We start from the raw sequence: 25,985 nt of genomic DNA on the forward strand, positions 1-25,985 counted from the left end.
ATGTGTTTTACATTTTGAAGTAACAAGCTGCAGTAATTAATCACTATTTATTGGATATAATGATGATAACCTCTTTAGTTCACAAATTCTTTGGCTAAGATATACTGTGTTATAGGAAATGCACCCAAGAAGCCTTATCTGTCCATGAATTTCATTTAGATGACCAGATTCTAAAATTCAAACTGAAGACTGATGCCAGGTTTTGGGACATTTGGGGTAAAAAGTGGAGTTTTATTTTGTATGCAAGAGGGACATGAACTGTTATACCCAGAAGGTAAACTGTGGCTGACTGTTTTTAAGAAAAGTTACTACAATATTTCCCATTCCACATATTCTTCTAGAAACTTGTTGTTTCCCTACCAAGAAGTGGAGTTTATCTTCTGTCTCCTTGAACTTGGACAACAGGACTTTGTGACTGCCTCAGTAACAAAAATATGGCACAAGTTGTATCATGTTATTTCTGAGGTTAGGCCAGAAAAGATAACAAAGCTCCTACTTGGCTTACTCTTGGGACTCACACTTTGGGGCCCTGTGCTACCATATAAGAAGTACACCTAACCTACAGTCACTATGCTGAAGAGACCATATGGAGAGACCACATAGAAACTGAGGTGCATGAGGAGCTCTAGCTGTTCTGGCCCCCGGCGTTCAAGTCTTTCTGTTCCAAGACCAGAAATGTCAGTGGGGAAGCCCGTGAGGTGACTCTGGCACTGATCTGACTGCAATTACATGGGAGACTCTCAAGTGAGAAGTGGCAAGCTAAGTCCATCCAATCCCCAGAGTGCTAAAAGACAATTAAAATAAGCTCTTTTTTTGTGGCATTAAGTTTTAGGTAGTTTGTTTTATAGCATTAGATTAGTGGAACACTGAATGTGGGATGCCTGTGGGACAATGAAAAGATGTCAAAGCAGGCAAGAGAGTGTATGTGTACACAGAAGAAAGGCCCAATGTTGGGGATACTAATTAATGATTTGTTGGTAAGTGAAACCATGGCACTGGTGGAGACTGTGAATAAGATTAAGAATTAAGAGAATAAAGAATAAGAAAAAATAGCCTAGTATAGAAATCTAAGGAACTTAAGTATTTAAATGTGGGGGTGGAGAAAGAAGAACCTAGGAATTGCCAGAGAGGCAGAAGGAAAACCAGGACAATGTTAAGACAAGGGTAACTAGGGAAGAGAGTGTTTCAACACAAAGGGAGCTGTCAATTGTGATGAAACTGCCAACAGGTTTTAAGAAATAAAAATGTCCATTTTGGATTCAGCAGCATAGACATCTTTGGTGATTTGGGCAAGTGTAGTCTGTATAAAGTACAGGGGAGAGGAAAGAAGGAAAAGTCCAAATGTTCTGGGTGAGAGATTAGGAAATATAGATACTAAATATGAAAAATTCTTTTAATAAGTTGGATGTGAAGGTAAAGAAAGGCAAAAGTTATAAAAAATGGAAATTAGATAAAATGTACTATACTTAAAGTAATTTCTTTGTGCTTAGTCTTGGAAGATACACTTTTTTTTTTTTTTAATAGTTTATTGTCAAATTAGTTTCCACATAACACTCAGTGCTCATCCCCACAAGTGTCCTCCTCCATGCCCATCCCCCCCTCCCCCCACATCCATCAGTCCTCAGTTTTTGTCAGCATTCAAGAGTCTCTCATGGTTTGCTTCTCTCCCTTTCCCCCACCATTTCTGTCCTGGAAGATACACTTTTCTGGTGTTTAATTTTAATTTTTAATTTAATTCAAATGTTTTTATTAAGTGAACTCTATGCCCAACATGAGGCTCAAACTCATGACCCTGAGATCAAAAGTCACATGCTCTATTGACTGAGCTGGCTAGGCACCTCTTAGAAGATACATTTTCATGGAATCTACAATTAAGACTTCAAAAAATTTGTCTAGGGACTTAAAAGCTTAATTCAACATAAACATGTCTCTTCCACTACCTGAAAGACAGTAATATACTATCACTAGGCTTTCTTAAGCAATTCTATGGCAAAAAAATAAATTACTGTGTTGCTGCTTGAAGGGCTTAAGGAATTTTTAAAAAATTATAACCCTTCTATTTATTTATTTTTAAATGTTTATTTATTTGTTTTGTTTTGTTTTTTTAAATGTTTTATTTATTTCTAGGAGACAGAGAGAGAGACAGCGTGAGCAGGGGAGGGTCAGAGAGAGAGGGAGTCACAGACTGAAACAGGCTCCAGGCTCTGAGCTGGCAGTCAGCACAGAGCCCGACGCGGGGCCGAACCCACGAACCGCGAGATCATGACCTAAGCAAAAGTCGGACGCTTAACCGACTAAGCCACCCAGGCGCCCCTTATTTATTTGTTTTGAGTGAGAGAGCAAGGAAGGGGAAGGGAGAGGGGGAGAGAGGAGAATCCCAAGCAGGCTCACTGTCAGTGCGAGCCCAATGTGGGGCTTGATCTCAGGAACCATGAAATCATGACCTGAGCAGATATCAAGAATCTGATGCTTAACTGACTGAGGCACCCAGGTGCCCCAGGCTTAAGGAATTTCCAAACTAAGCAGATAGTTGAGGGCATACTGCAGAATGGTGAGAAATTATGGAAAAAACATAGGATATTTTTCACATTAATAAAACTCAACTCATTAAATTGGTTTGACATTTGGCTTGAGCTAAATGTAGCCTAGGACTCTCAACTACACTTACCCGTTGTTGGTGAACAATGTTTTTGTGCTCACGTGCCACACGTGTAGCCCATTTTCGAGCCTCCTTGTTTAGACTGTGCTCCTCTGTGGTTCCAGTTTCTGATTCTAATTGTCGGCTCTACAACATAAGAGAAAATAGAGACCAAATACTGTTACCCATATTGAAATCACTATTGTTTATAGATGGACCAGAGGGCCTTCATTTAATCAGCACCCTAATAAGTTATGCTCCATTACTGTGGGAAGCAATGTCTCATGTCAGAACATTAGCAGAAAACTAAGAGGACATATCAAACCATAAATGACCACAGGTTTGTTTTAGTTTTGTCTTACACTGCTTAATAGCAAAGCTTCATCTCTAATACTGTGGATCGAGCCATTCTGGGTGTGAATAAAAGCTAGCTAAGCAAAGAAATAAAGTATTCATGCCAATCTACTATGACATTAAAGTAGTTGCAAAGCTAAAATGGAAACTGAATAGTTTCAATGGATTTTTTCTATAAAAAAAAGAATCAATGGATAGAAGTGAAAAGAACAAGACAATACAACAGTAGCAACAGAACCTTTCTGTCCATGAAAATACTGGGTTTACTTTAGTTTCAGGTTCATAACCAATTCATCAAAAACCCTCAAACTAGTTTTTGCCCTTCTTCTGGACTTTTGTGTCATAGGAAATATAGGGGTGCTAGATTGAATGATCAGTATGGATTTCTTCTAGCCCTAAAATACTATTAGTCTGTTTCACAAAGAACACACTGCAAAATCTAAATTAACAATAGTAATAGTTTAACCCCTAGTGAACAAAGTATTGTGAAAAGTGCTTCTTGTAACTTTTACAACGACCTTATGAGATGGGTCATATAGCCCACCTTATAAAAAAGAAAATTGAGGCTCAGAGAGATTAAGTAAATTCCTGGTGTCTACCAGATATTAATTGTTATGACTTTGATTATACAAGTCTGATTCCAGAATCAGAACTCTTAACCAATAAACTATTTTAACTTTCCCTAAATTCTTAAGAACCCATGGAAAAAAATGTAAAAATTGGGAAAGCAAACTATTTTTTAAATATGAATTATCCAAAGAGGATTTTAATAGAAGCAGCAAAATTTACAGTGGGAATATTTTAGAATACGGACTTTTGTAAGGCCACATAGCTCAAAACTGGTAAAATAGAATTTGATAAATTGGACTAAAAACTTAAGATTTCTGTTGGGAGGATTATAGGCAAGGTTGAAAAACTTTTACTCTATACAGACATTTCAGCTAATGCTAGATTACACAGTGATAAATGCACTGAAATAGAGAAAAAGAATCAAAATCAAAATCTAACCAACTTCACAATTACATTTTATATTCTGATTCATTCTTTGGGCTATTAGGAATCTGAGGAATCATCTTTATTATTATATTTTGCTTTGTAAAAGGATCTAGGCATTTAAATTTTAATCCATCCTCAGAAATCAGGGTTAAAATGTTAACCTCTGGATGCAGATTGCAAATGCAGTCTACAAGTCAGAGGAGTCAGATGTATAAATGGAATGCTGGAAATGTGTATTTTGAAGAGCTCAGGTTTGGGTTTTTAAGTCAGAGAGACTTAGTTTTAATCCTCTCTATGCTATTTGTTAGCTCTATGATCTTGGGCATGTTATTAATCTGAGTCTTACTTACATCTGAATATAGGTAACAATGCCTATTTCATAGGGGTTATTAAGATAAAATGAGTTCATATTACAAACATTCTCTTAATACATATATATTAAGTACCCTGTAAAAGGTAATTGTTAATGGTAAAGACTCAGGTGAAAATTACTTAAAACAAAATCTTATTACTGTTAACAAAAAATTCCAAATAACTTCTAGGTTCTTGCTAGCCCAAAACGTGAATCAGAAGTGAGTCTGAAGATATGCTGAAAGATTAAGGCAGATCTCAAAGTGAATGAACTTACAGGGAATAGATCAGAAGAGGAAGGAGACAGGTGATGGAGAAATTTGATTTTCATTACTAAGCAACATTTTAGGAATAAGTAAATGGGCTTAAATGTGCTAGCTGCACATAAGGCAATAGCCCTAATTGCCCACACATAGTTTGTACCTTTTAATGGAATATTTCCTGTGCTTAAGAGCTGGGGAAGTAAAGATGGTTTTCTTCCCCCCTTTCTCTTTGGGTTTACTATTACTCAGACAGGAGTGCCCAGTGATCAGGACAGACAACAAATGCCACTGACTGGGAGATATGAGTTTATAGTTCAAATTCAAGTTAATTTATTTTTTTCATGAATTCTACAATCAAGCCATAGAAAGACAAATGGCAGCAACCTGTAACTCAGGTCTAGGCAAATGAGAATTGCATACACAACAAACACATTCCAGGGTGTTAAACAATATACAGAGAAATGTTCTAATGCCACCACTATCATCCAAGATGGATATATATCAGGATCCAGTGTCGATTAGATGGTGGTGGTAGCAGTGGTTGATTCTACTGCTAGTAACTGCTTCTTTTGGAAATGTTAATTTTTAGTTCATTCTTTTAACATTTTTCCTTTACCTCTTAAAAACACAGTTGAAACATACAGATTAACATATATAAGCTATTAAACACAAATATTTCAAGAACATTATTATCTTCCTGAAGCAGAATATGAGAACTTAAAAATAATGTGTCAAATAGCACTGTAGCCTAGCTCTGAAAAAGTTCACTTATTGAACTTGATTATTTTTAAAGAGACATAATGTCAAAATTTTCAGAATAATGGCACAAAAATAATTCAAATAAATTATAAACTGAAGAGAAATGCTGTAAAAGGACTTTCCTATCAATTTTAAATATAGGATAGGTAGTTTTTCATTTGTCACTTGTCAGATTGGATATTTGATAAGTTAGGTCAAGTAAATGTGGTTCCTGAAATCTTCAGAAACATCAGATTTTAGAAATCATATAAGTTTTAGTAAAAAAAAAATTACAAAAGCAGATGATGGGTCTTTCCCTGGAAAATAAATGTAAATCTAAACACATGCTTATGCTGTTCCCTCGGATAATACAGCTTCCTTCTTGTTTTTGTATCATTCTTCAAATCTCAGTTCATCTGTGAAACCTTCCCTGACTTCGCATAAAGACTCAGAGGGTCCTTTATTTTTAACATATTTCCATTTAATTTATTCATTTGCTAGACATTTATTTACCTATTTTTTTTTGAGAGAAAGAAAATGTGCATGCATGTGCAATCAGAAGGACAGAGGGAGAAGGAAAGAGAATCTCAAGCAGGCTCCATGCTCAGCACAGAGGCCAACACCAGGCTCAGTCTCACAACTGAGGGATCATGACCTGAGATGAAACCAAATTTGGATGATTAACTGACTGAGCCACCCAGGTGCCCTTATTCATTTGTCAGACATTTATTGAGTGCTACTTTCAGGCAAATACCACATTATACTGTGACTGCTGGCATGTATGTTTCCCATTTGTCTTTAGGTAATTTGAGGACTTGAACCCTCAGTTAAGTTTGGCTAAACAAATAAGACCAAATACCCTTATTCTAAAGTGAGGCCACCAGATTATTAGAATGATGCTTACAGAGATTATCAGAAATGAACATACATTAGAATCCATTCCTAACTGATAAAGGAAAGATTATTTTGTATAGGGAAGAACAGAATGAACAGAGGAGAAAGAAAACTAATTTATTAAGGGGTCATGTATTTTAATATAGGTTCTCAAAGTGGACTTGAGGATTGAGACCCTTCTCTCACTTGTACAATAAAGGCTTCTTTTTTCTTTATTTTATTAAAAAAATTTTAAAGGTTTATTTTTGAGAAAGAAAGAAAGAAAGCGCACATGTATGTGGGGAAGGACAGAGAAAGAGACACACAGAATCTGAAGCAGGCTCCAGGCTCTGAGCTGTCAGCACAGAGCCCAACATGGGGCTTGAACCCATGAGCCATGAGATCATGACCTGAGCCAAAGTCGGACACCCAACCAACTGAGCCACCCAAGTGCTCTTCTTTAAATGCCCACTACAAAGTCCATTCAAAATGGATAACTGAGGAAGGAAATTTTTTTGGATCTCCAAATTAAAGGATTTTTAAAACTTTTATTCTATGAAATGTATTTGTTCCTTAAAAAGTAGCCATTGTGCTGACAAAAACTGAGGACTGATGGATGTGGGGGGGAAGGGGGTAATGGGCATGGAGGAGGGCACTTTGGGGATGAGCACTGAGTGTTATGTGGAAACTAATTTGACAATAAACTATTTGTAAAAAAAAAAAAAAAGTAGCCATTGAAATCTGAAGTTCATTTATTCTTCAAATACATTTACATTGTGTGTTTATTCCCCAAAGGGACCGGGCTGTGTCACCCTGACTAGCATATTTCACATCCTCCCCAGGCCTTAGCTTCCTCACCTAAAAATCAAGACATCTGAAGATGAGATGCAATCTCAGATTCTTACTACTGCTGTAATTAATTTTAAGATAACAGACTGACTCATGCCTTATCTGTAAGCAGTGAGGACACTGTATTTCTCTGGGTAAGAGACTCAGAAATTTGCTATTCTACTGCTGTTGCTCTGAGCACCAAATGTCTTGTTAGCATCATTTGAAAGCCAAGCCAAACCCAAAAGTAGAAGGACCTCTATAAAAATTTTAAAAATATATGGGGTGCCTGGGTGGCTCAGTCAGTTAAGCATCCAACTCTTGATTTTGGCTTAGGTCATGATCCCACAGTTTGTGAGATCCAGCCTGGCACTGGACTGTGCTGGCAGAGCCTGCTTGGAATTCTTTCTCCCCCTCTCTGCCCCTCTCTTGCTTGCTCTCTCTCAAAATAAATAAATTTTAAAAAATTTAAAAAACATTCTTAAAACATAATTGGAATTTCAAATTCATGACAGGACGTAATTCTTGGAGGTATTGGGGATGAGCAATATAAAAACTAGTTGGGGAGCCTGGGTGGCTCGGTCGGTTAAGTGTCCAACTTCGGCTCAGGTCATGATCTCACGTCTTGTGGGTTCATGCCCTGCATTGGGCTCTGTGCTGACAGCTCAGAGCCTGGAGCCTGCTTCAGATTCTGTGTCTCGCTCTCTCTGTCCCTCCCCTGCTTGCACTTCCTCTCTGTCTCTCTCTCAAAAATAAATAAACTTAAAAAAAATTTTTTTAAACTATTTGATGGGAGGTGCAGGATGTCAAATCTCTGAGATGGTCAGGAACTGTAGATATTGAAAATATTATATATCCACCACATAATGAGAAAACAAGTTTAAATTCAAGTCTGTATAAGTTTTATTTACATAGAGCTCTATATCCACATTGACATTAAGTACGTTCCTGCAGAGAAATGTTTAGAAGGCTACTAACAAAATGCTATTAGTGGTTACCTTTGAGTAGTGACAGTTCAGGTGATAACTTCCTATTTTATGGTTTTTTATAATAAGAAAACCATAAAGCTATGTTGATTTTTAAAAGAGTATCATTTATTTCACAATTTAAGCTCTCTGCTAACTGCTTTACCTATATTATTTCATTTAATTCTCAAAATAATCCTAACAGATTCTCAATTTATAGGTATGGAATTCTAGGCTTAGAAATGGTATGTGTCTTTCCTAAAGTCAGTAAGTGGCAAATTTAAAACTTATATTGAGATCTCTTTGACTTCAGATTTATTGCTATTTTATGACCTAATATGTCTTATGTCCCAATAATTGTTCTGTTTAGTTAATGCTAATATTGACAAAATAGACAGTGATAGTAATACTGAAAAAGGCATCGCTAAAATACAAATTTCCTTTTTTTTTTTAAATTTTTTAAATGTTTTATTTATTTCTAGGAGAGAGAGAGAGACAGCATGAGTAGGGGAGGGTCAGAGAGAGAGGGAGTCACAGATTGAAACAGGGTCCAGGCTCTGGGCCGGCAGTCAGCACAGAGCCCGTNTAAAGCCCGATGTGGGGCTTGAACTTATGAGCTGTGAGATCATGACCTGAGCTGAAACCAAGAGTCTGATACTTAACTGACTGAGCCACACAGGTGCCCCTGATTTCATTTTGTTTTTAGAAAAACAAAAGCCAAACTGTTTTGAATGAGTTTCAGAAGACTTTCAGAGACTAGCAATATTAACTTTTTAAAAAATTATTATTTTTATTTAAATCCAAGTTAGTTAACATATAGCGTAATAATGGTTTCAGGAGTAGAATTTAGTGATTCATCAGTAAGATATAGCACCTAGTGCTCATCCCAACAAGTACCTTTCTTAATGCCCATCACCCATTTAGCCCATCGCCTCACCCCAAAACCCCTCCAAGCAACCTTCAGTTTGTTCTTTGTGTTTAAGAGTCTCTTATGGCTTGCCTCCCTCCTCTATTTTTCTTATTTTTCCTTCTCTTCCCCTATGTTCATCTGTTTTGTTTCTTAAATTTCACATTAGAGAAATCATATTTGTCTTTCTCTGACGGACTTATTTCACTTAGTATTTTACATTCTAGTTCCATCCACGTTGTTGCAAATGGCAAGATTTCATTCTTTTTGATCGCTAATATTCCATATGTATGTATATCTATACACATCATACCTTCTTTATCCATGTATACACGGATGGACATGTGGGCTCTTTCCATAATTTGGTTATTGTTGATGGTGCTGCTATAAATACTTGTGCCCCTTCAAATCAGCATTTTTGTATCCTTTGGATAAATATCTTGTAGTGCAAAATTGCTGGGTCATAAGGTAGCTCTATTTTAATTTTTTGAGGAACCTCCATACTGTTCTCAGAGGCCTACACCAAGGGCTCCCCTTTCTCTGCATACTCACCAACATCTGTTGTTTCCTGTGTTGTTAATTTTAGTCATTCTGACAGGTGTGAGGTACTATCTCACTGTGGTTTTGATTTGCATTTCCCTGATGATGAGTGATGTCGAGCATCTCTTCATGTGTCAGTCATTCATATGACTTCTTTGGAAATGTGCCTGTTCATGCCTTATGCCCATTTCTGCCCTGGATTATTTGTTTTTTGGGTTTTGAGTTTGATAAGTTCTTTATAGATTTTGGATACTAACCTTTATATGATATGTCATTTGCAAATATCTCTCCCATTCCATTGGTTGCCTTTTAGTTTTGTTGATGGTTTCCTTTGCTGTGCAGAAGCTTTTTACCTTGATGAGGTCCCAGTAGTTCATTTTGCTTTTGTTTCCCTTGCCTCCAGAGACGTGACTAGTAAGCAGCTGCTGGAGCCGAGGTCAAAGAGGTTTTTGCCTGTTTTCTCTTCTAGGATTTTGATGGTTTCCTGTCTTTCATCCATTTTGAGTTTATTTTTGTGTATGGTATAAGAAATTGGTCCAGGTTCATTCTTCTGCAGGTCACTGTCCAGTTTTCCCAATACCATTTGTTGTCTTTTTTCCATTGGATATTCTTTCCTGCTTTGTCAAAGATTAGCTGGCCATACATTTGTGGGTCAATTTCTGGGTTCTCTATTCTGTTCTATTGATCTATGTGTCTGTTTTGTGCCAGTATCATACTGTCTTGATAATTATAGCTTTGTTAGACAGCTTCAGTCTGGTATTGTGATGCTGCCAGCTTTGGTTTTCTTTTTCTCTTCTTTTCTTTTCTTTTAGTGTTTATTTTTTTGAGAAAGAGGGAGAGGCAGACTGCAAGCAGGGGAGGGGCAGAGAGAGGGGAAGAGATGGAATCTGAAACAGGCTCCAGGCTCTGAGCTGTGTTCACAGAGCCCAATGTGGAGTTCGAACCCGTGAACTGTGAGACCCATGACCTGAGCTGAAGTCAGATGCTTAACTAACTGAGCCACCCAAGGTGCCTCTTTTTCCTTTTTTTAAAAAATTTTTAAAAAAAGTTTTTAGCAGTTAGAGAAAGAGTGTGAGTGGGGGAGGGGCTGAGAGAGAGGGAGACACAGAATACAAAGCAGGCTCTGAGCTGTCAGCACAGAGCTCAACATGGGGCTCAAACCCATGAACCATATGATCACGACCTGAGCTAAAGTTAGACGCTTAACTAACTGAGCCGCCAGGCACCCCTGGTTTTCATTTTCAACATTACTGTGGCTAGTCAGGGTCTTTTCTGGTTCATACAAATTCTGAATTGTTTGTTCTAGCTCTGTGAAGAATACTGGTGTTATTTTGATAAGGATTGCACTGAATGTATAGATTGCTTTGGGTAGTGTAGACATTTTAACAGTATTTGTTCTTCTAATCCATTAGCATGGAATGTTTTTCCATTTCTTTGCGTCTTCCTTAATTTCTTTCATTAGCTTTCTATAGTTTTCAGCACACAGATCTTTTACCTCTTCAGTCAGGTTTATTCCTAGGTATTTTATGGTTTTTGGTGCAAGTGTAAATGGGACTGATTCCTTGATTTCTCTTTCTGCTGCTTCATTATTGTACAGAAATGCAACTAATTTTTGCACATTAAGTTCTCAGTTTTTACAGAATATTAAAACGGTCTTTTCAAACTTATAAAGTTATTAAATAATTTTAAAGAACTACACCACAGAAATTAACATTCTTGATATATTAGTCTTTAAGTCATCTATTTTGTCCTTAGTCATCCTCTCAAGATATGATTTCAGTTCACTTTAAGATTAACATAAGGACGTAGGAATGTTCAGAAAGTTATCAGAGCGTGTGAAGGGCATCAGAGCATCGGAGCATCAGAAGGGCAAAGTGAGTAGGGAGTGTTTCACATAAGAAACACTGTCATTTCTTTTCAACTCTGTTACCAAAATATAACCATTCAAAAGAGAGAAAAAGAGATGGTCATATGTGATTAATGAAAACCAAGAACACAGTAAAATACGGCATTTCAAATCAATTTCAAAAAGTGATAATGCTAGGCTTGAGAAGCCAATGTCATGTGCCAGGAACAATTTAGTTATTAACCCTCATTCAAGGGATTTGTACTACTTGTGTTTTTCAGTTTATTGGTATATATTATCGTGTTAAATATTTAATCCATTTTAAATTTTTATTAAGTTTAATAATATACTGTTCTTTCAAGAAAGTTAATTTTCACTTGTTCTGAAAAGGGCCTCTTCAAATAAAAAGTGTCTGGATTTTTATAGCTTATTTATAGTACTCATGTTTATATAGGTTCACAATCCCATAATTTTGAAATTCAGAGTACTTGGAAAATCACAGGGTTTTTTTTTTAGTGAAGTTTGGAGTCACAGCTCACTTATGTCAAAATCTGACTTGAACCGAAGAGAGGTTATTTATTTATAAGGTTATTTATTTATAATAAGAAGAGAGTTCTTATTTATTTCACTTAGTATGACTATTCAGATGTTTTACTGCAAAAATACTGTGATTAGGGAGTCCTTCCCCATAACTTGCTTAGGGTGTTATATATGAATCACTCTTCTAAAACATGAAATTTTAATTTGATTAATTAATTATTTATTTATAAAGATTTTACTTTTGGGGTGCCTGGGTGGCTCAGTTGTTTAAGCATCCAACTTTGGCTCAGGTCATGATTTCTGGTTTGTGGGTTTGAGCCCTGTGTCAGGCTCTGTGCTGACAGCTCAGAGTCTGGAGTCAGCTTCGGATTCTGTGTCTACTTCTCTATCTTTCTCTCAAAAATAAATACACATAAAAAAAAAGATTGTATTTTTAAGTAATCTCTACATTCAATGTAGGCTCAAACTTACAGCCCACAGATTAACAGTCTCCTGTTCTACCAACTGAGCCTACCAGGCATCTATGTTATTTATTTATACATTTATTTTTAGGATTTTATTTTTTAAAAACATGGAACACCTCATGAATTTGTGTGTCATCCTTGCACAGGGACCATGTTAAACTTCTCTGTACTGTCCCAATTTTAGTATATGTACTGCTGAAGTAAGAACTGAAAAATTCTGATTTTTGAAACACACCTGACCTCAAGGCTTTTGATGAGAGATTGTGTACCTCTAAGTCACATCTTTTAAATATATCACACAACTTGGAAAGAAGTGGAGCAGTGCTCCTTATAACTATACTTGGATGGCAGCACTTGTGCTTAGAAGAGATGCAGGAACTCATCTGGGGAGCTGGGTTGAGCATGCACAGTGTCTGAGGAAAGTATATACTGGAGGTATTAGAATACCAAAGGTAAATCTAAGAGAAAATCAGGCCATTCAGTAATGACATGACAGCAAAATGAAAACCAATAAAAACCCCTGTATCTGACATTCTAGACAGATCTAGTGGCATGACTGGTTGGAACAGCCACATGAGAATATGCCTTTATTTTGGTAAGTCTCACAGAGAATCTGCTTTAAGAGCTATAATCTCAGGCTAAGTAAAAAAGTGAACTTTATAGGCTCCTTTGTGTCAGTTACCAAGGCATCTATGGAAAGCTCTTGATACCTGTGGATGGTCAAAGAAAGCACCAAACCAGAGAAAGCACAGACTCATTATATATAGATGGTAGGTTTTCTACAAAGAGCAAATAAGCCCTTTTTGAAAGTCGGAAGAATTTAGGACAGCCCTCTCTGAAGAGTTGACTGCCAGCATGGCTGTTTCTGGAGAGCAACACTCAGGTCTGTAATCTGAGCCTTTCATTTTTGGATACTGTAGTCAGTATACGTGAGGGAGGATGGTACCTATTTACCCACGAGGAGGATTTTTCACAAATTCTCTATCACTGTGCTTTCATGCTGATGTGTCAATGCTATAGCACTGTATATATGCAATGTAAGCTTTCCACAGCAGACAAAGCCACTCATTAACAATGAGAATGTTCAGGTAATTTCCCTGTAGGGTATATTGGTCCCATATAGTCTTTTATAGATAAGGATAATTTTTGGTATTTATATGTTCTCGGTTTTATTGAGAAATAATTGACATATATCACTGTATAAGTTTAAGGTATATAGCATGTTGGTTTGATTTACATATATTGCACATATTTTTAATAGATGCAAAAAATGCCACACTTAAGTGACAGTTTAATGTGCAAACGTCCTAAATTACAGCAAATGGCTATTTTACTTACTATAACTTTCTTTTATTTATTTATTTATTTATTTATTTATTTAATGTTTGTTGATTTTTGAGAGAGCACAAGTTGAGGGGGGTAGGAGGGGGACAGAGGATCTGAAGCAGGCTCTGAGCTGACAGGCTGACAGTAGTAAGCCCAATGTGTGGCTTGAACTCATAAACTGCAAGATCACAACCTGAGCTGAAGTTGGATACTCAGCCAACTGAGCCACCCAGGTGCCCCTTACTGTAACTTTTAATTTTTAGACAGTAGAATTAAATATCACAAGTAGTGGCTAAAATAACAGGAAAAGATCATATATCAGAAATTTGTTAGCTTTTTAAAAAAATATCTGTGACATTGATAAAAATGTCAGTTTGTGATATCTGTGAAGATATTATTTGCAGTTCAGGAAAGGGACTTCTCATCCTCACCAGGAAATTTAGGGAGAAAATTTTTCTTAGATTTCTTCTGTCTTTATATATTGACATGTGTGTTTCCTATATTATACCCCATCCCAGGCTGAAATAGACTAGAAGGTCCTTTTCATAGGATGTGAGGAAATGTCCTTAAAGGCACACATCACTAGTTTTGGTAACGGAAGGGACAAACACTGAGATGTATGTAGGGCAGAGATGCTGAAAAGTATCAGCTATGTTCTTATGATAACAAGTAAGAATGGACACTGTTTGCTACTGGCTTCTGTTTATTCTAGACAGATTGCCTTTTAAGTTTATAAACTGCTAAGAGAGAGGTTGATGGGCTCTACATTGTGGAATAAAAAAAGGAGAGCAGAAGTCCCAAGGGACAATAAATGAGAGACTTAAGAGCAGAGGGGCCAGGACTACAAAAGTGTTGTAAGATTTCATAATCTTTATAATGTCTTCCATATTTGATATTCTGGTATTTCCTATAGTAATTAGGGGGAAAACCTAAAAAAATGAAATATGATTGTCTTATGGAAAGATAGAGAGGAAAAAAGACAGTCAACATTTATTCTGTACGATCTATATGCCAGACATTGAGTCAAATGCTTAAAGTAGCTCATTTAATTTTCAAACCGACTAAGGTTTTTAACATTTTACATCTGACAAAACTGAATCAGAGAGGTAAAATATATATAAACATATAAATAAAATAAACACAAGTAGCAAATGGCACAGCCAGGATTTGACTCCAAGGCCCATGATTTCTCATTGTACAACACCTGTATGAAACTCTAACACAAGCATGACCCAAATGACAGCTGAATGACTCTTTAAATTTGAGATCTTAATATATGTTCTTGTCAATTCTCCCTCATAGAACATCCCATTTTGGGGCAAGGGTAAGGGAAGTGTCAGGGTATATCTCACATCTTTCTTGGAATAACCTTGCATTAAAAACTTTCATTTCAGCAAAGAAAGTTACTTATTACTCTTTTTAGAAAATATTTTTGACTTTCTAGTATCTTCTGAGAAATGTTATTTGAGGATATAAAGAAGGGACACTTTAGAAATCAACAACTCTATATGGAAATAAAGACAAGGAAATCTTTCAATGTTAACCATGAGGTAGCAACTAAGTTACTATATCAGACAAAACTTGCCACTGATCATTGTTACTCATAACCATCTATAATTGTGTCTTTATAAAACCATTTTGCTCAGTTTCTTTTGGTATATCATCCTAAGGCATAAGTCAAAATAATCATATATTAAAATAAAATGACAAGAAATTTCGATTCAACAGCAAGTGAAAGATAGCCCCCATCCAAAAAAAAAGGGTACAATCACTTCAAGTCTTAATTAGTTTTGATAGTAATATTGTGACTCTATGTTTTCATCTGGACATTTTGGACTTTTGCAGGAAAAACACTGCAATTTGAACTGGGTCGTATTAAAAAAGGCCTCAATTTTTCCTTGATAAAGTCAAGATTAATTCTGGTTCTTTCCAGCACACCTGTTGAGGAAAACTAAGGTGCTTTGGACAAGATGAAAAATGATAAGTTCAGTCTTTTCACTATAAATAGGAAAGGAAATCCTTAATTTATACAGGGAAATGGACAGCCCCAGTTTATACATTCAGTGGCCCCTTACTCTCACACACACACACACACACACACACACACACACACACACACACTTTTAATCCCAATACCAGGTCCCACCCATCATTAACATGCAAACCCACACATCCCATCTCACCCACCCTTGACCCACATCCCCATATACCTCAGCTATGGTCATTCTCAAAGCACTGACAGGGGAGAGCTCAATATCCACCAGCTGGGCAGCTTTTAAACTCTGCCCAGTAAAGATTGCACAAGGACAGAAAACGGCATAGTTAGAATCTTAAAGCAAACAGGGACATGCAGCAAAGAACATTTAGCACAGTGTCTGGAAACAAAGGAGTTAAGATTGTAGCTGGGCTTTGGACAAGTGAGATAAGAGTCTACTTCTGAGGTTAGAGGAAAATGGGCAAAGATAAAATAATCTAGAATTAGTCACAATTTTAAGTCAAGCTTGGCGAACCTGTCCATACTCTGTATCTTCTATTGCTCAGTCTCTTTCCTCTCAGCTAAGGAAGTCAAATTATAGGACAATGTCACTGAGTTATTCAGCAAAGGCAAACAGATAAAAAAGAGCACTCATATAAGGGGTAAGAGTTACAATCTAGAGGGAAATGCTGATTTCGTACATTGCTTTACATAGCCACTAACAGGGCTCCGTAAAATGTAAGAAAGTAATGAAGATATCTTCAGCAAAGACTTCTATTAAACTGATACCATGAAATTCTTACATCATAAATTCTCCTGGTTCTGATTTTAGGTTTACTAAAAGACCTTATGAATAAAATTTGACTTCCCTCTTAGCTTGCCTACAATGAAAGAATGTGCTAGATATACCAATATGTGCTTTTTCAACTTGTAGAAGTTGATTACCTTTCTTTTATGTTATCAAATTAGCATTTTGATTCTATTTCTTTAAAATTCAAATAATGGCAAACGTTTTTCATAAACTCAAGGATAAAATGCATGTTTAATTCTGCTGTTTAAAAATTGCCAATTAGGCATTTATGTTAATGCTCTGTCATTCTAAGAAATCTGAAAGGAATTATAAAGGGCCTGTAATTTTTTTAAAAGCCAACCAAAATATTTGCAGGCACATATTCACTCCTCTGTTTATTGATTCTATTCCAGTTAAAATTTAACCACTGGTTTCTTTGGAAGTATGTACATGTAAAGAATTTCATGGGTGGAAATTATGACTTATATTTAAACTGAAAAAAAATTTTTATTGAGTGTTTTTAATTCTTCCTTCAGTTCAGTTTGCAGGTTTCCAGTACCATGTCTTATAATTTAACCTTAATTTAAGTTGCTAGCATAAAGATACTGAGGTATTAGTCACATTTTAGAAAGAAGAAATGCCTGTTTCTCTGCATACTCACAGTTTTGTTATAAAATTAAGGAGACACACACTCAGCTTTTTCTGTCTACTCCCAGAATAACAGTTATTTGAGCACAAACATAGCTTAAAAACAAATGGAATCAAATCTGGAATTTCCTTACAGTATCACTGTCACAGGGCTGGAACTGGAAGGGCTGAGGTTTGTGAAATACAGCGTTCTCTTGTAAAAACAGCTGAAGATTATAGTCCCGTACGACCTAAAGAGAGAATAAAGTATCTTTAAGTATTTGATAAGGTTAAGATATCCAGTAATTATATTTTATTTTAAAGTTTAAGATTTATTCTGCTGCTTTCCAAAAATGAGAAATCATCCAACACTGTGACCAAAAGAAAATGATAATTACACTTTTTTTTTCATTTTAGATAACAGTTGTTACTTGTGTGTCCTATTTTCTCAATAGTCTAAATATGGAAAGTACTAGTTTAGAAACTAGCCCAGATTTTGAGACTAAACAATATGTAATATTTTAAGACAGCAAAAAGATAGTGATTATACAAAAAGCTGTTCTTTTTAATGGGGGCAGCAGAATGAAAATAGGAAAGCACATTAGTCTCTTAGGTCTCTCCCAGTTATAAAATTTTGTAGACTTTTAAAAGTCTGCTATATGGAGATTGTCACCCACTAGGAAACTGTTAGATAACCCTCTACATAGCACAAGACAGAATTAAAAAAAATTTTTTTAAGTAGGCTCCATGCCCAAAGTGGGGCTTGAACTCATGATCAAGAGTTGCATGCTCTACCAACCTAACCAGCCAGACACACCACCAAACGTTATTTTTTTTTTAACCAGAGTTTATTTATTTATTTTTTATTTTACAGATTTATTTATTATTTATTTATTTTTACAAATAGTTTATTGTCAAATTAGTTTCCACATAACANGTTATTTTTATAGTACATCTTGCCACCTTTCTTGGCGGTTACTTTTTTTTTTAAAGATTTTTAAAAACTTTTAAGTAATCTCTACATCCAAGATGGGGTTCGAACTTACAACAACCCTCAAATCATGCTCCACTGACAAAGCCAGCCAGGCGCCCCTAGGAGGTTACATTCTAATTACCATCTTAAAGCGTACCAAGAAGACAGACTAAAAGGAATTCACACAGAAGAGGAATTCTGATACACAGAATATAGCAAAAAGTACAGAAAGACAGCCATTGGAAAAGACTTCACTGCATTATATACCCTGGGAATGAGTGGAAACCAGCAACATCTGATTGTGCAGAAACCTGTTTTCCATTTTGTGACAGTGCTTACCCTTTACTTACCTTTCATTTTAGCACTTCTGTCAGAGGTTGGGCAGAAGATGAAAAAAATTTAAAGAAGCTCTGTAGCTATACCTTAGTAGTCCTGGGAAAAGGGTTTACTGAGAATATGGAGAAAGTAGGGGGCTATATTTTACATTTTATTTACAGCACAAATCCCGTTCCCTATCACTCATTCAGCACCCATTTATTAAGAGTGCTTACAAAGCCCAATGTTAAATGCAGTGGCGAGGGGAGTATATAGATGAATAAAGATGAATACACAAGGTTTATATCTTCAAGGAATTTATAATCTGGAAAGTGGGAGAACCAGACAGTACACAATTAAGTACACTGTGGAAGTATGTAGAGGGTACTTAGAGAACACAAAAGAGGATGATATTTAATCTAGACTGACGGGGTGAGATGGGGTGAGGAGAGTTTGGGAGAATTTTGTCAGCAAGGCTGGCTGAATAAACATCTTTTCAAAGGGAAATGCTTTTTGTTTTTCTTTTCCTGGATTCCAGTTTTAAACTGTGAAACTCTTGACACAGCCCTGAGAGCCTCACTAATCACCATGTGAAAAAGCTAAGAGGATCATCCTTCTAGTTACAACCTTTTTTAGATGTGTAACTTTATTATAACATATATAAAACTAGAGACGTATAACGTATCCCTAGGTACCCATCATGCAACTTCCAAAAACAGCCCCTTCTACCCATATTGTTTCAATAGATCCAACTACCTCTTCAACCCCCAACTGTACTGAAGCAAGTCTCACACCTATCATTTCATCCACAGTATTTCAGTATGATATCTAAAAGACAAGGATTCTTTAAAAAAAAAACATACCCATACAGGGACACCTGGGTGGCTCAGTCATTTAGATGTCTGACTCTTGATTTTGGTTCAGGTCATGACTTGTAGATACCCATCTTTTTCTGGTATCTTCATATGGTCTTCCCTCTGTGCCAGTTTGTATCCTAATCTCCTCTTAAAAGGACACCAGTCACACTGGATTAAAGCCCACCAATATGACTTCATTTTAAGTTAATAGCCTCTTTAAAGGCCCTATCTCCAGGGTGCCTAGGAGGCTCAGTTGGTTAAGTGTCCAACTTTAGCTCAGGTCATGATCTTGCGGTTAGTGGGTGTGAGCCTCGCATCGGACTGCGTTGATAGCTCAGACCTTGCAGCCTGCTTCAGATTCTGTGTCTGTCTTTGCCCCTCCTCCACTTGCACTCTCTCTTTCTCAAAAATAAACAAACACTAAAATAAAAGAAAATGTAAAGGTCCTATCTCCAAATAAAGTCACAATCTGAGGTAATAGGGATTAGGGCTTCAACACATGAATTTTAGGGGGACACAATAAAGTCCATAACAGCATTTTTTCATATTTTATTCTGTGGGATGTATGCTGTATGATGTATCAGCAGTTCACTCCTTTTTATAGACAAATAGTGTTCCATCGTATGTATATACCATATTGTATTACCCAATCATCAGTTGATGGACATTTAGGTTTCCACTCATTGGCTATTATGAATAATGCTGCTATGAACACTTACATATGATTTTTTGTTTTAACACCTGTTTTCAATTCTCTTGAAGTGAAAGTGCTGAGTCATATGGTAACTCTGTGTATCACTTTTTGAGAAACTGTTTTCCACAGCGGCTGTACCATTTTACATTCCTATCAACAATGTCTGAGGATTTTAACTTCTCGAAATGCTTGCCAACACTTGTTTTCTATGTATGTCTAGTTTTTTAAACTTATTAAAGCCATCCTAGTGCGTAAAAGCGGTATTGCATTGTGGCCTTAATTTCCTTTTCTCTAATGACTAATGAATGATGTTGAATATCTTTTTATGTGTTCACTGGCCATTTGCATATCTTCTTTGGAGAAGTGTCTATTCAGGTCCTTTGCCCATTTTTAAATTGGGTCATTTCTCTTTTTGTTGAGTTGTGAGAGTTTTTTATACATTCTGGATATTAAATCTTTATCAAACAAATGATTAAAAGTAATTTTAAATAATAGTAAATAATTATTGTAAATAATTTTTCCCATCCTATGGGCTGTCTTTTCCATATTCTTTTTAAGTCTTTTTTAAAATGCTTATTTATTTTTGAGAGAGACAGCACAAGCAAGGGAAGGTCAGAAGGAGAGGGAAGGAGACACAGAATCTGAAGCAGTTTCCAGGCTCTGAGCTGTCAGCCCAGAGCCTGACATGGGACTTGAACCCAGGAACCGTGAGATCATGACCTGTGCCGAAATTGGACACTTAACCAACTGAGGTATCCAGATGCCCCTGTCTTTTCCATATTCTTGATAATGTTCTTTGATACACAAAAGTCAAATTATCTATTTTTATTGTAGTTGCTTCTGCTTTAACGTCAAAACTAAGAACACACTGCCAAATCCAAGGTCATAAAGATTTACCTCTACATTTTCTTCTATAGTTTTAAGTTACTGATCCATTTTGAGATAATTTTTGTGTATGGAATGAGGCAGGGGTTCAACTTCATTCTTTTGCATGTGGTTATCCTGTTGTCTCAGCATAGGTCTTTTGTTCCTAAATGGCCTTGGCAACCTTGTTGAAAATCAAGTGACCATAGATCAAGGGGACTCTCAATTCTATTTCATTGGTCTATATGTCTATATGTCTATCCTTATGCTACTACCACACTATTTTAATTTTTTTTAATGTTTTTTGTTTATTTTTTTATTTCTAGGAGAGAGAGAGAGAGACAGCGTGAGCAGGGAAGGGTCAGAGAGAGAGGGAGTCACAGACTGAAACAGGTCCAGGCTCTGAGCTGGCAGTCAGCACAGAGCCCGACGCGGGGCTCAAACCCACGAACCGCGAGATCACGACCTAAGCGAAAGGGGGATGCTTAACCGACTAAGCCACCCAGGCGCCCCCACACTATTTTAATTTTGCATTAACTTTTGAAATTGGGAAGTGTAAGTCCTTCAATTTTGTTTTTTCTTTTCAATGTTTTGGGTATTCATGGCTCCTTGAAGTTCCATATGAATTTGAGGACTGGCTTTCCCATTTCTGCAAAAAAGGCCATTGGAATTTTGATAGGGACTGACTGAATCTATAGATTGCTTTGGGGAATATGAACTCTTTCAATCCATAAATATTTATTATTTCCATTTATTTAGGTGCTCTTTAATTATTTTCAGCAATGTTTTATAGTTTCTCAATGTACAAGTCTTTCAATCCCTTATTTAAATTTATTCTTGGTATTTTATTCTTCAGATACTATTATAGTTGGAATTGTCCAATTTTCTTTTGGCTTATTCATTGATGTAATATAGAAACATAGCTGATTTTTGTGTTTTGGTCTTGTAATTTCACTGAATTCATTTATTAGTTCTAGTACTTTTTTCATGGTCTCTATAGTATTTTCTATATACAATTATGTCATCTGCAAATACAGATAATTTTAGTTCTTCCCTTCAATCTGGATGCCTTCTACTTTTTGTCTTGACTAATTGATCTGACTAGGACTTCCAGTACAATAGGGAAAATGGGCATCTTTGTCTTGTTCCTGATCTCCGGAAGGAAAGCTTTCAGATTTTCACCATTAAGCACAATGTTAACTGTAGGTTTTTCATAAATGCCTTTTATCTTTTAAGGAGGTTCCCTTCTATTTCTTTTTTTTTTTTTCTTTTTTCTTTTTTTTTTTAATAGTTTATTGTCAAATTAGTTTCCACATAACACTCAGTGCTCATCCCCACAAGTGTCCTCCTCCATGCCCATCCCCCCTCCCCCCCACATCCATCAGTCCTCAGTTTTTGTCAGCATTCAAGAGTCTCTCATGGTTTGCCTCTCTCCCTTTCCCCCACCATTTCCGCCCTTCTTCTCCCCCTTGTTCCTCCGTCAAGTTCCTCCTAATCCTCCTATACGTGCAAACATATGATATTTGTCCTTCTCTGCCTGACTTATTTCGCTCAGCATAACACCCTCAAGGTCCATCCATGTTGCTACACATGGCCAGATTTCATTGTTTCTCATTGCCATGTAGTATTCCATGGTATAGATAAACCACATCTTCTTGATCCATTCATCTGTTGATGGACACTTAGGCTCTTTCCATGTTTTAGCTATTGTGGAGAGTGCTGCTATGAACATTGGGGTACATGTGCTCCTATGCATCAGCATTTCTGTATCCCTTGGGTAAATTCCTAGCAGTGCTATTGCTGGGTCATACGGGAGTTCTATTGTTAGTTTCCTGAGGAACCTCCACACTGTTTTCCAGAGGGGCTGTACCAGTTTACATTCCCACCAACAGTGTAGGAGGGTGCCCGTTTCTCCACATCCTCGCCAGCATCTAGAGTTCTCTGATTTGCTCATTTTAGCCACTCTGACTGGCGTGAGGTGGTATCTCAGTGTGGTTTTGATTTGTATTTCCCTGATGAGGAGGGATGCTGAACATCGTTTCATGTGTCTGTTGGCCATCTGGATGTCCTCTTTGGAGAAGTGTCTGTTCATATCTTCTGCCCATTTCTTCACTGGGTTGTTTGTGTTTCGGGCGTGTAGTTTGATGAGTTCCTTATATATTCTGGATATTAACCCTTTATCTGATATGTCATTTGCAACTATCTTTTCCCATTCCGTTGGTTGCCTATTAATTTTCTGGGTTGTTTCCTTGGCTGTGCAGAAGGTTCCCTTCTATTTCTAATTTGTGTTTTTATTATAAAAGAGTGTTTAATTTTGTCAAATGCTGTGTCCAGTGTCTTCTTTTCCCTGTGTCTTTTGAGATATAATAGCAGTTTTTATCTTTCATTTTATTAAGTTTACTTTTTGGTTAATCTTCATGGTACTAAGAGTAGCAATAATAGACAATTGAATTTCCAAAAAAATAAAGAATAACACATCTTTTCTGAATTGTTAAAAGAGCTATGTTACTAATTGGCAGGAGTCTCCTTATGCAGACAGAAAGCAAGCACACATGCTTGCTATAAAAGCCAGCAAAACTACCTTTGGAGTTACTATCCTAGAGAAAATATTTATGACAACATCTGCTTCAGTTATATATACAAAGCAGTTCATGAAACATTAAGGAGCAAACTTCATAAATAATTAAAATTGAACAAAAGCTCCTAGGGCCAGGTGTTTCTCTTTAGTGGAGGAAAGATACAGAGAACACTGTAACAGCTACAATGTGTCAGTACGGATTACCCCCAAAGTATCTGTGAGAATATATACAGTTACAATTTAGACGGGGGTAGGAGAATAAATTCCTCCCTAAAAAGACAAAGTAATAATGGTGTAGAATAAAAACCTAAAGATTTTTCAAACTTCTCTCTGGGTTATCAGATCACTGTGTTGGGTTCAGCAGTATAACAAGAATAGCACAACATGCTCTTTGTAACAGAAAAGCACATGGCATAAAACTTGAAGGTACAAGCTCTTCTAGTATTTGGAACAAAAGGGATCATTTCCTAGTTATATCATTCTTACTTTCAATCTAAACAGAAGAGCATTTCATTTATTCCTCATCCCTGGGGAGCAAGATATTCATATAAGTGAATGCAGAGGAAAATGAAAGCTTATCTCTTTATGTGTCCAAACCAGTTTATAGATTTTTAATTCATGTTCTATGGCAATAATACGAGATAAAGAGATAATATAGTATAATAGTAGAACATGGAAAATGCTATGTGTGAGTGTGTAATCTCGGGCAGCCATATAAACTTCCTAAGTCTGTTTTCCTCTCTTTATAACAGGCATGGTAGTATCAACCTCAGAGGATGTACTCAAAGTTCCTAGAATATTAAGTGTTGTATAAAATATTAGTTATTTTTAAGACTATACATTTACCTGTTTTATAAGCTAAAAATAATGTATCCAATCTAACTCATTCTCAGAAAAAGAGATTTTAAACAATTCTGTCAGAGGACAATCTCTCTGATAAAATTAGAATAAATGTACTAAAATAAAAATAAAATATAATTTCTAATAAAATTAGAAATGAAAAACATTACCCCACTATATACTTTCACTGAATAAAAACTGGAAAAACTCACTTCTTTTTTTTTTTTATTTTTTTTAATNAGCGAAAGTCGGACGCTTAACCGACTAAGCCACCCAGGCGCCCCAGGAAAAACTTACTTCTAAATAATTCATGAGTTAACAAGGGGGAGGGGAGGGGAGAACGTTGAAACAACAAAAAGCCCCTACAAATAAAATGCAGTTAAAGTAGAAAAAGAAATTTTTAGCTTTAAGTGGATTTACCTGCAACAAAGATTAAAACATAGGATCTGATAGAAAAAGAGGCCTGAAAAAGAGTAAGCACATAAACTGTAATAAAGTAGAAAGAAATAATAAATATAAAGGCAGATATTGAAGTAGAGTAAAAGCTGGATCTCAGAGATTAATTAAACAGATTGGTAAGTCTGATCAAAATGAAATAAATCACAAATAATATTAGAAGTGGAAAAGATGATGGACTCCTGGGTGGCTCAGTTGGTTAAGCATCTGACTTTGGCTCAGGTCATGATCTCACAGTTCATGGATTCGAGCCCCGTGTCGGGCTCTGTGCTGACAGCCAGCTCAGAGCCTGGAGCCTGCTTCAGATTCTGTGTCTCCCTCTCTCTCTGACCCTCCCCTGCTCAAGCTATCTCTCTCCCTCAGAAATAAATAAAAACATTAAAAAGTTATAAAAAAAAAGTAATAGAAAAAGACAATAGAGTATACAAGTTTATATACAAACATATATCATCAAATTTGATAAATAAAATGGACTAGAAAAGTATAAGTTACCAAAATGTATTTAAAATAAAAGGAACAGGAAGCCTGAATGGGCCAATAAATATACATAATTTGATCACTATTTAAAAATCAACCACTTCACAAATGGAATAAAGCCAAGATGTTTTTATAGACTCATTCTCCCAATATTCTCTTATGGAAAATTTCAAATACACATACATTAAAATAAAAAGAACTATATGGAAACACCCATATACCCACTACCTAGATTCTTCAATTAACGTTTTTCTACATTTGCTTTCACATAACTATCCATCTTTCTACCCATCCTACTTTCTATATGTCAATCCTTTTATATCTTGCATTGGATCCTGGAGGGCAAAAATAAGGGAAAATAGAAACATGACAGGACTTCAAAGCACCAGATTAGTGATTTTTATATGTTTGTATCAACTTAATATCCTATCTATCTACCTACCTACCCACCTACCTACCTACCTACTTTTTGAAGTGAGCTCTGGGCCTTACATGGGGCTAGAACTCATGATCCCAAGATCATGCTCCACTGACTGACCCAGCCATGTGACCCCCAAATTAATACTTTAAATGGTTTTCTAAAAACAGAATTAGAGTCATGGTATACTGAAAATAAGAATAAATATCTAAGGAAGAATATATAAATTGCTCAGGAAGAAGAGTCAATGCTTCTTTTCTTAAGAAACACTGATTCCTTTCCAAACACTTTCTTTTTTTTTTTTTTTTCTTTTTTAATAGTTTATTGTCAAATTAGTTTCCACATAACACTCAGTGCTCATCCCCACAAGTGTCCTCCTCCATGCCCATCCCCCCCTCCCCCCACATCCATCAGTCCTCAGTTTTTGTCAGCATTCAAGAGTCTCTCATGGTTTGCTTCTCTCCCTTTCCCCCACCATTTCCACTTTTCTTC

At 36.3% G+C, this 25,985-nt stretch overlaps 1 protein-coding gene and 1 non-coding gene across 3 annotated transcripts in view; both read right to left on the reverse strand.

Moving 5' to 3' along the window:
• Nucleotides 1–25,985, reverse strand: part of FCHSD2 (FCH and double SH3 domains 2) — a 290,700-nt gene that overhangs the window by 52,620 nt on the left and 212,095 nt on the right. For both annotated transcript variants that reach the window (XM_077762244.1, XM_077762243.1), the window contains exons 10-11: nt 17,177–17,272; nt 2,669–2,785 (exon numbers count right to left, since the gene is read on the reverse strand). In XM_077762244.1, the coding sequence (XP_077618370.1) occupies nt 2,669–2,785; nt 17,177–17,272 (213 nt within the window). The remainder of the gene's footprint in view (nt 1–2,668; nt 2,786–17,176; nt 17,273–25,985) is intronic.
• On the reverse strand, nt 12,405–12,511 carry LOC144230059 (U6 spliceosomal RNA). The gene has a single exon (XR_013334677.1). It is a non-coding gene; the product is annotated as a U6 spliceosomal RNA (small nuclear RNA).

Source organism: Crocuta crocuta, unplaced genomic scaffold (assembly GCF_008692635.1).
Source record: "Crocuta crocuta isolate KB4526 unplaced genomic scaffold, BGI_CrCroc_1.0 scaffold306, whole genome shotgun sequence".
Taxonomy (NCBI): domain Eukaryota; kingdom Metazoa; phylum Chordata; class Mammalia; order Carnivora; family Hyaenidae; genus Crocuta; species Crocuta crocuta.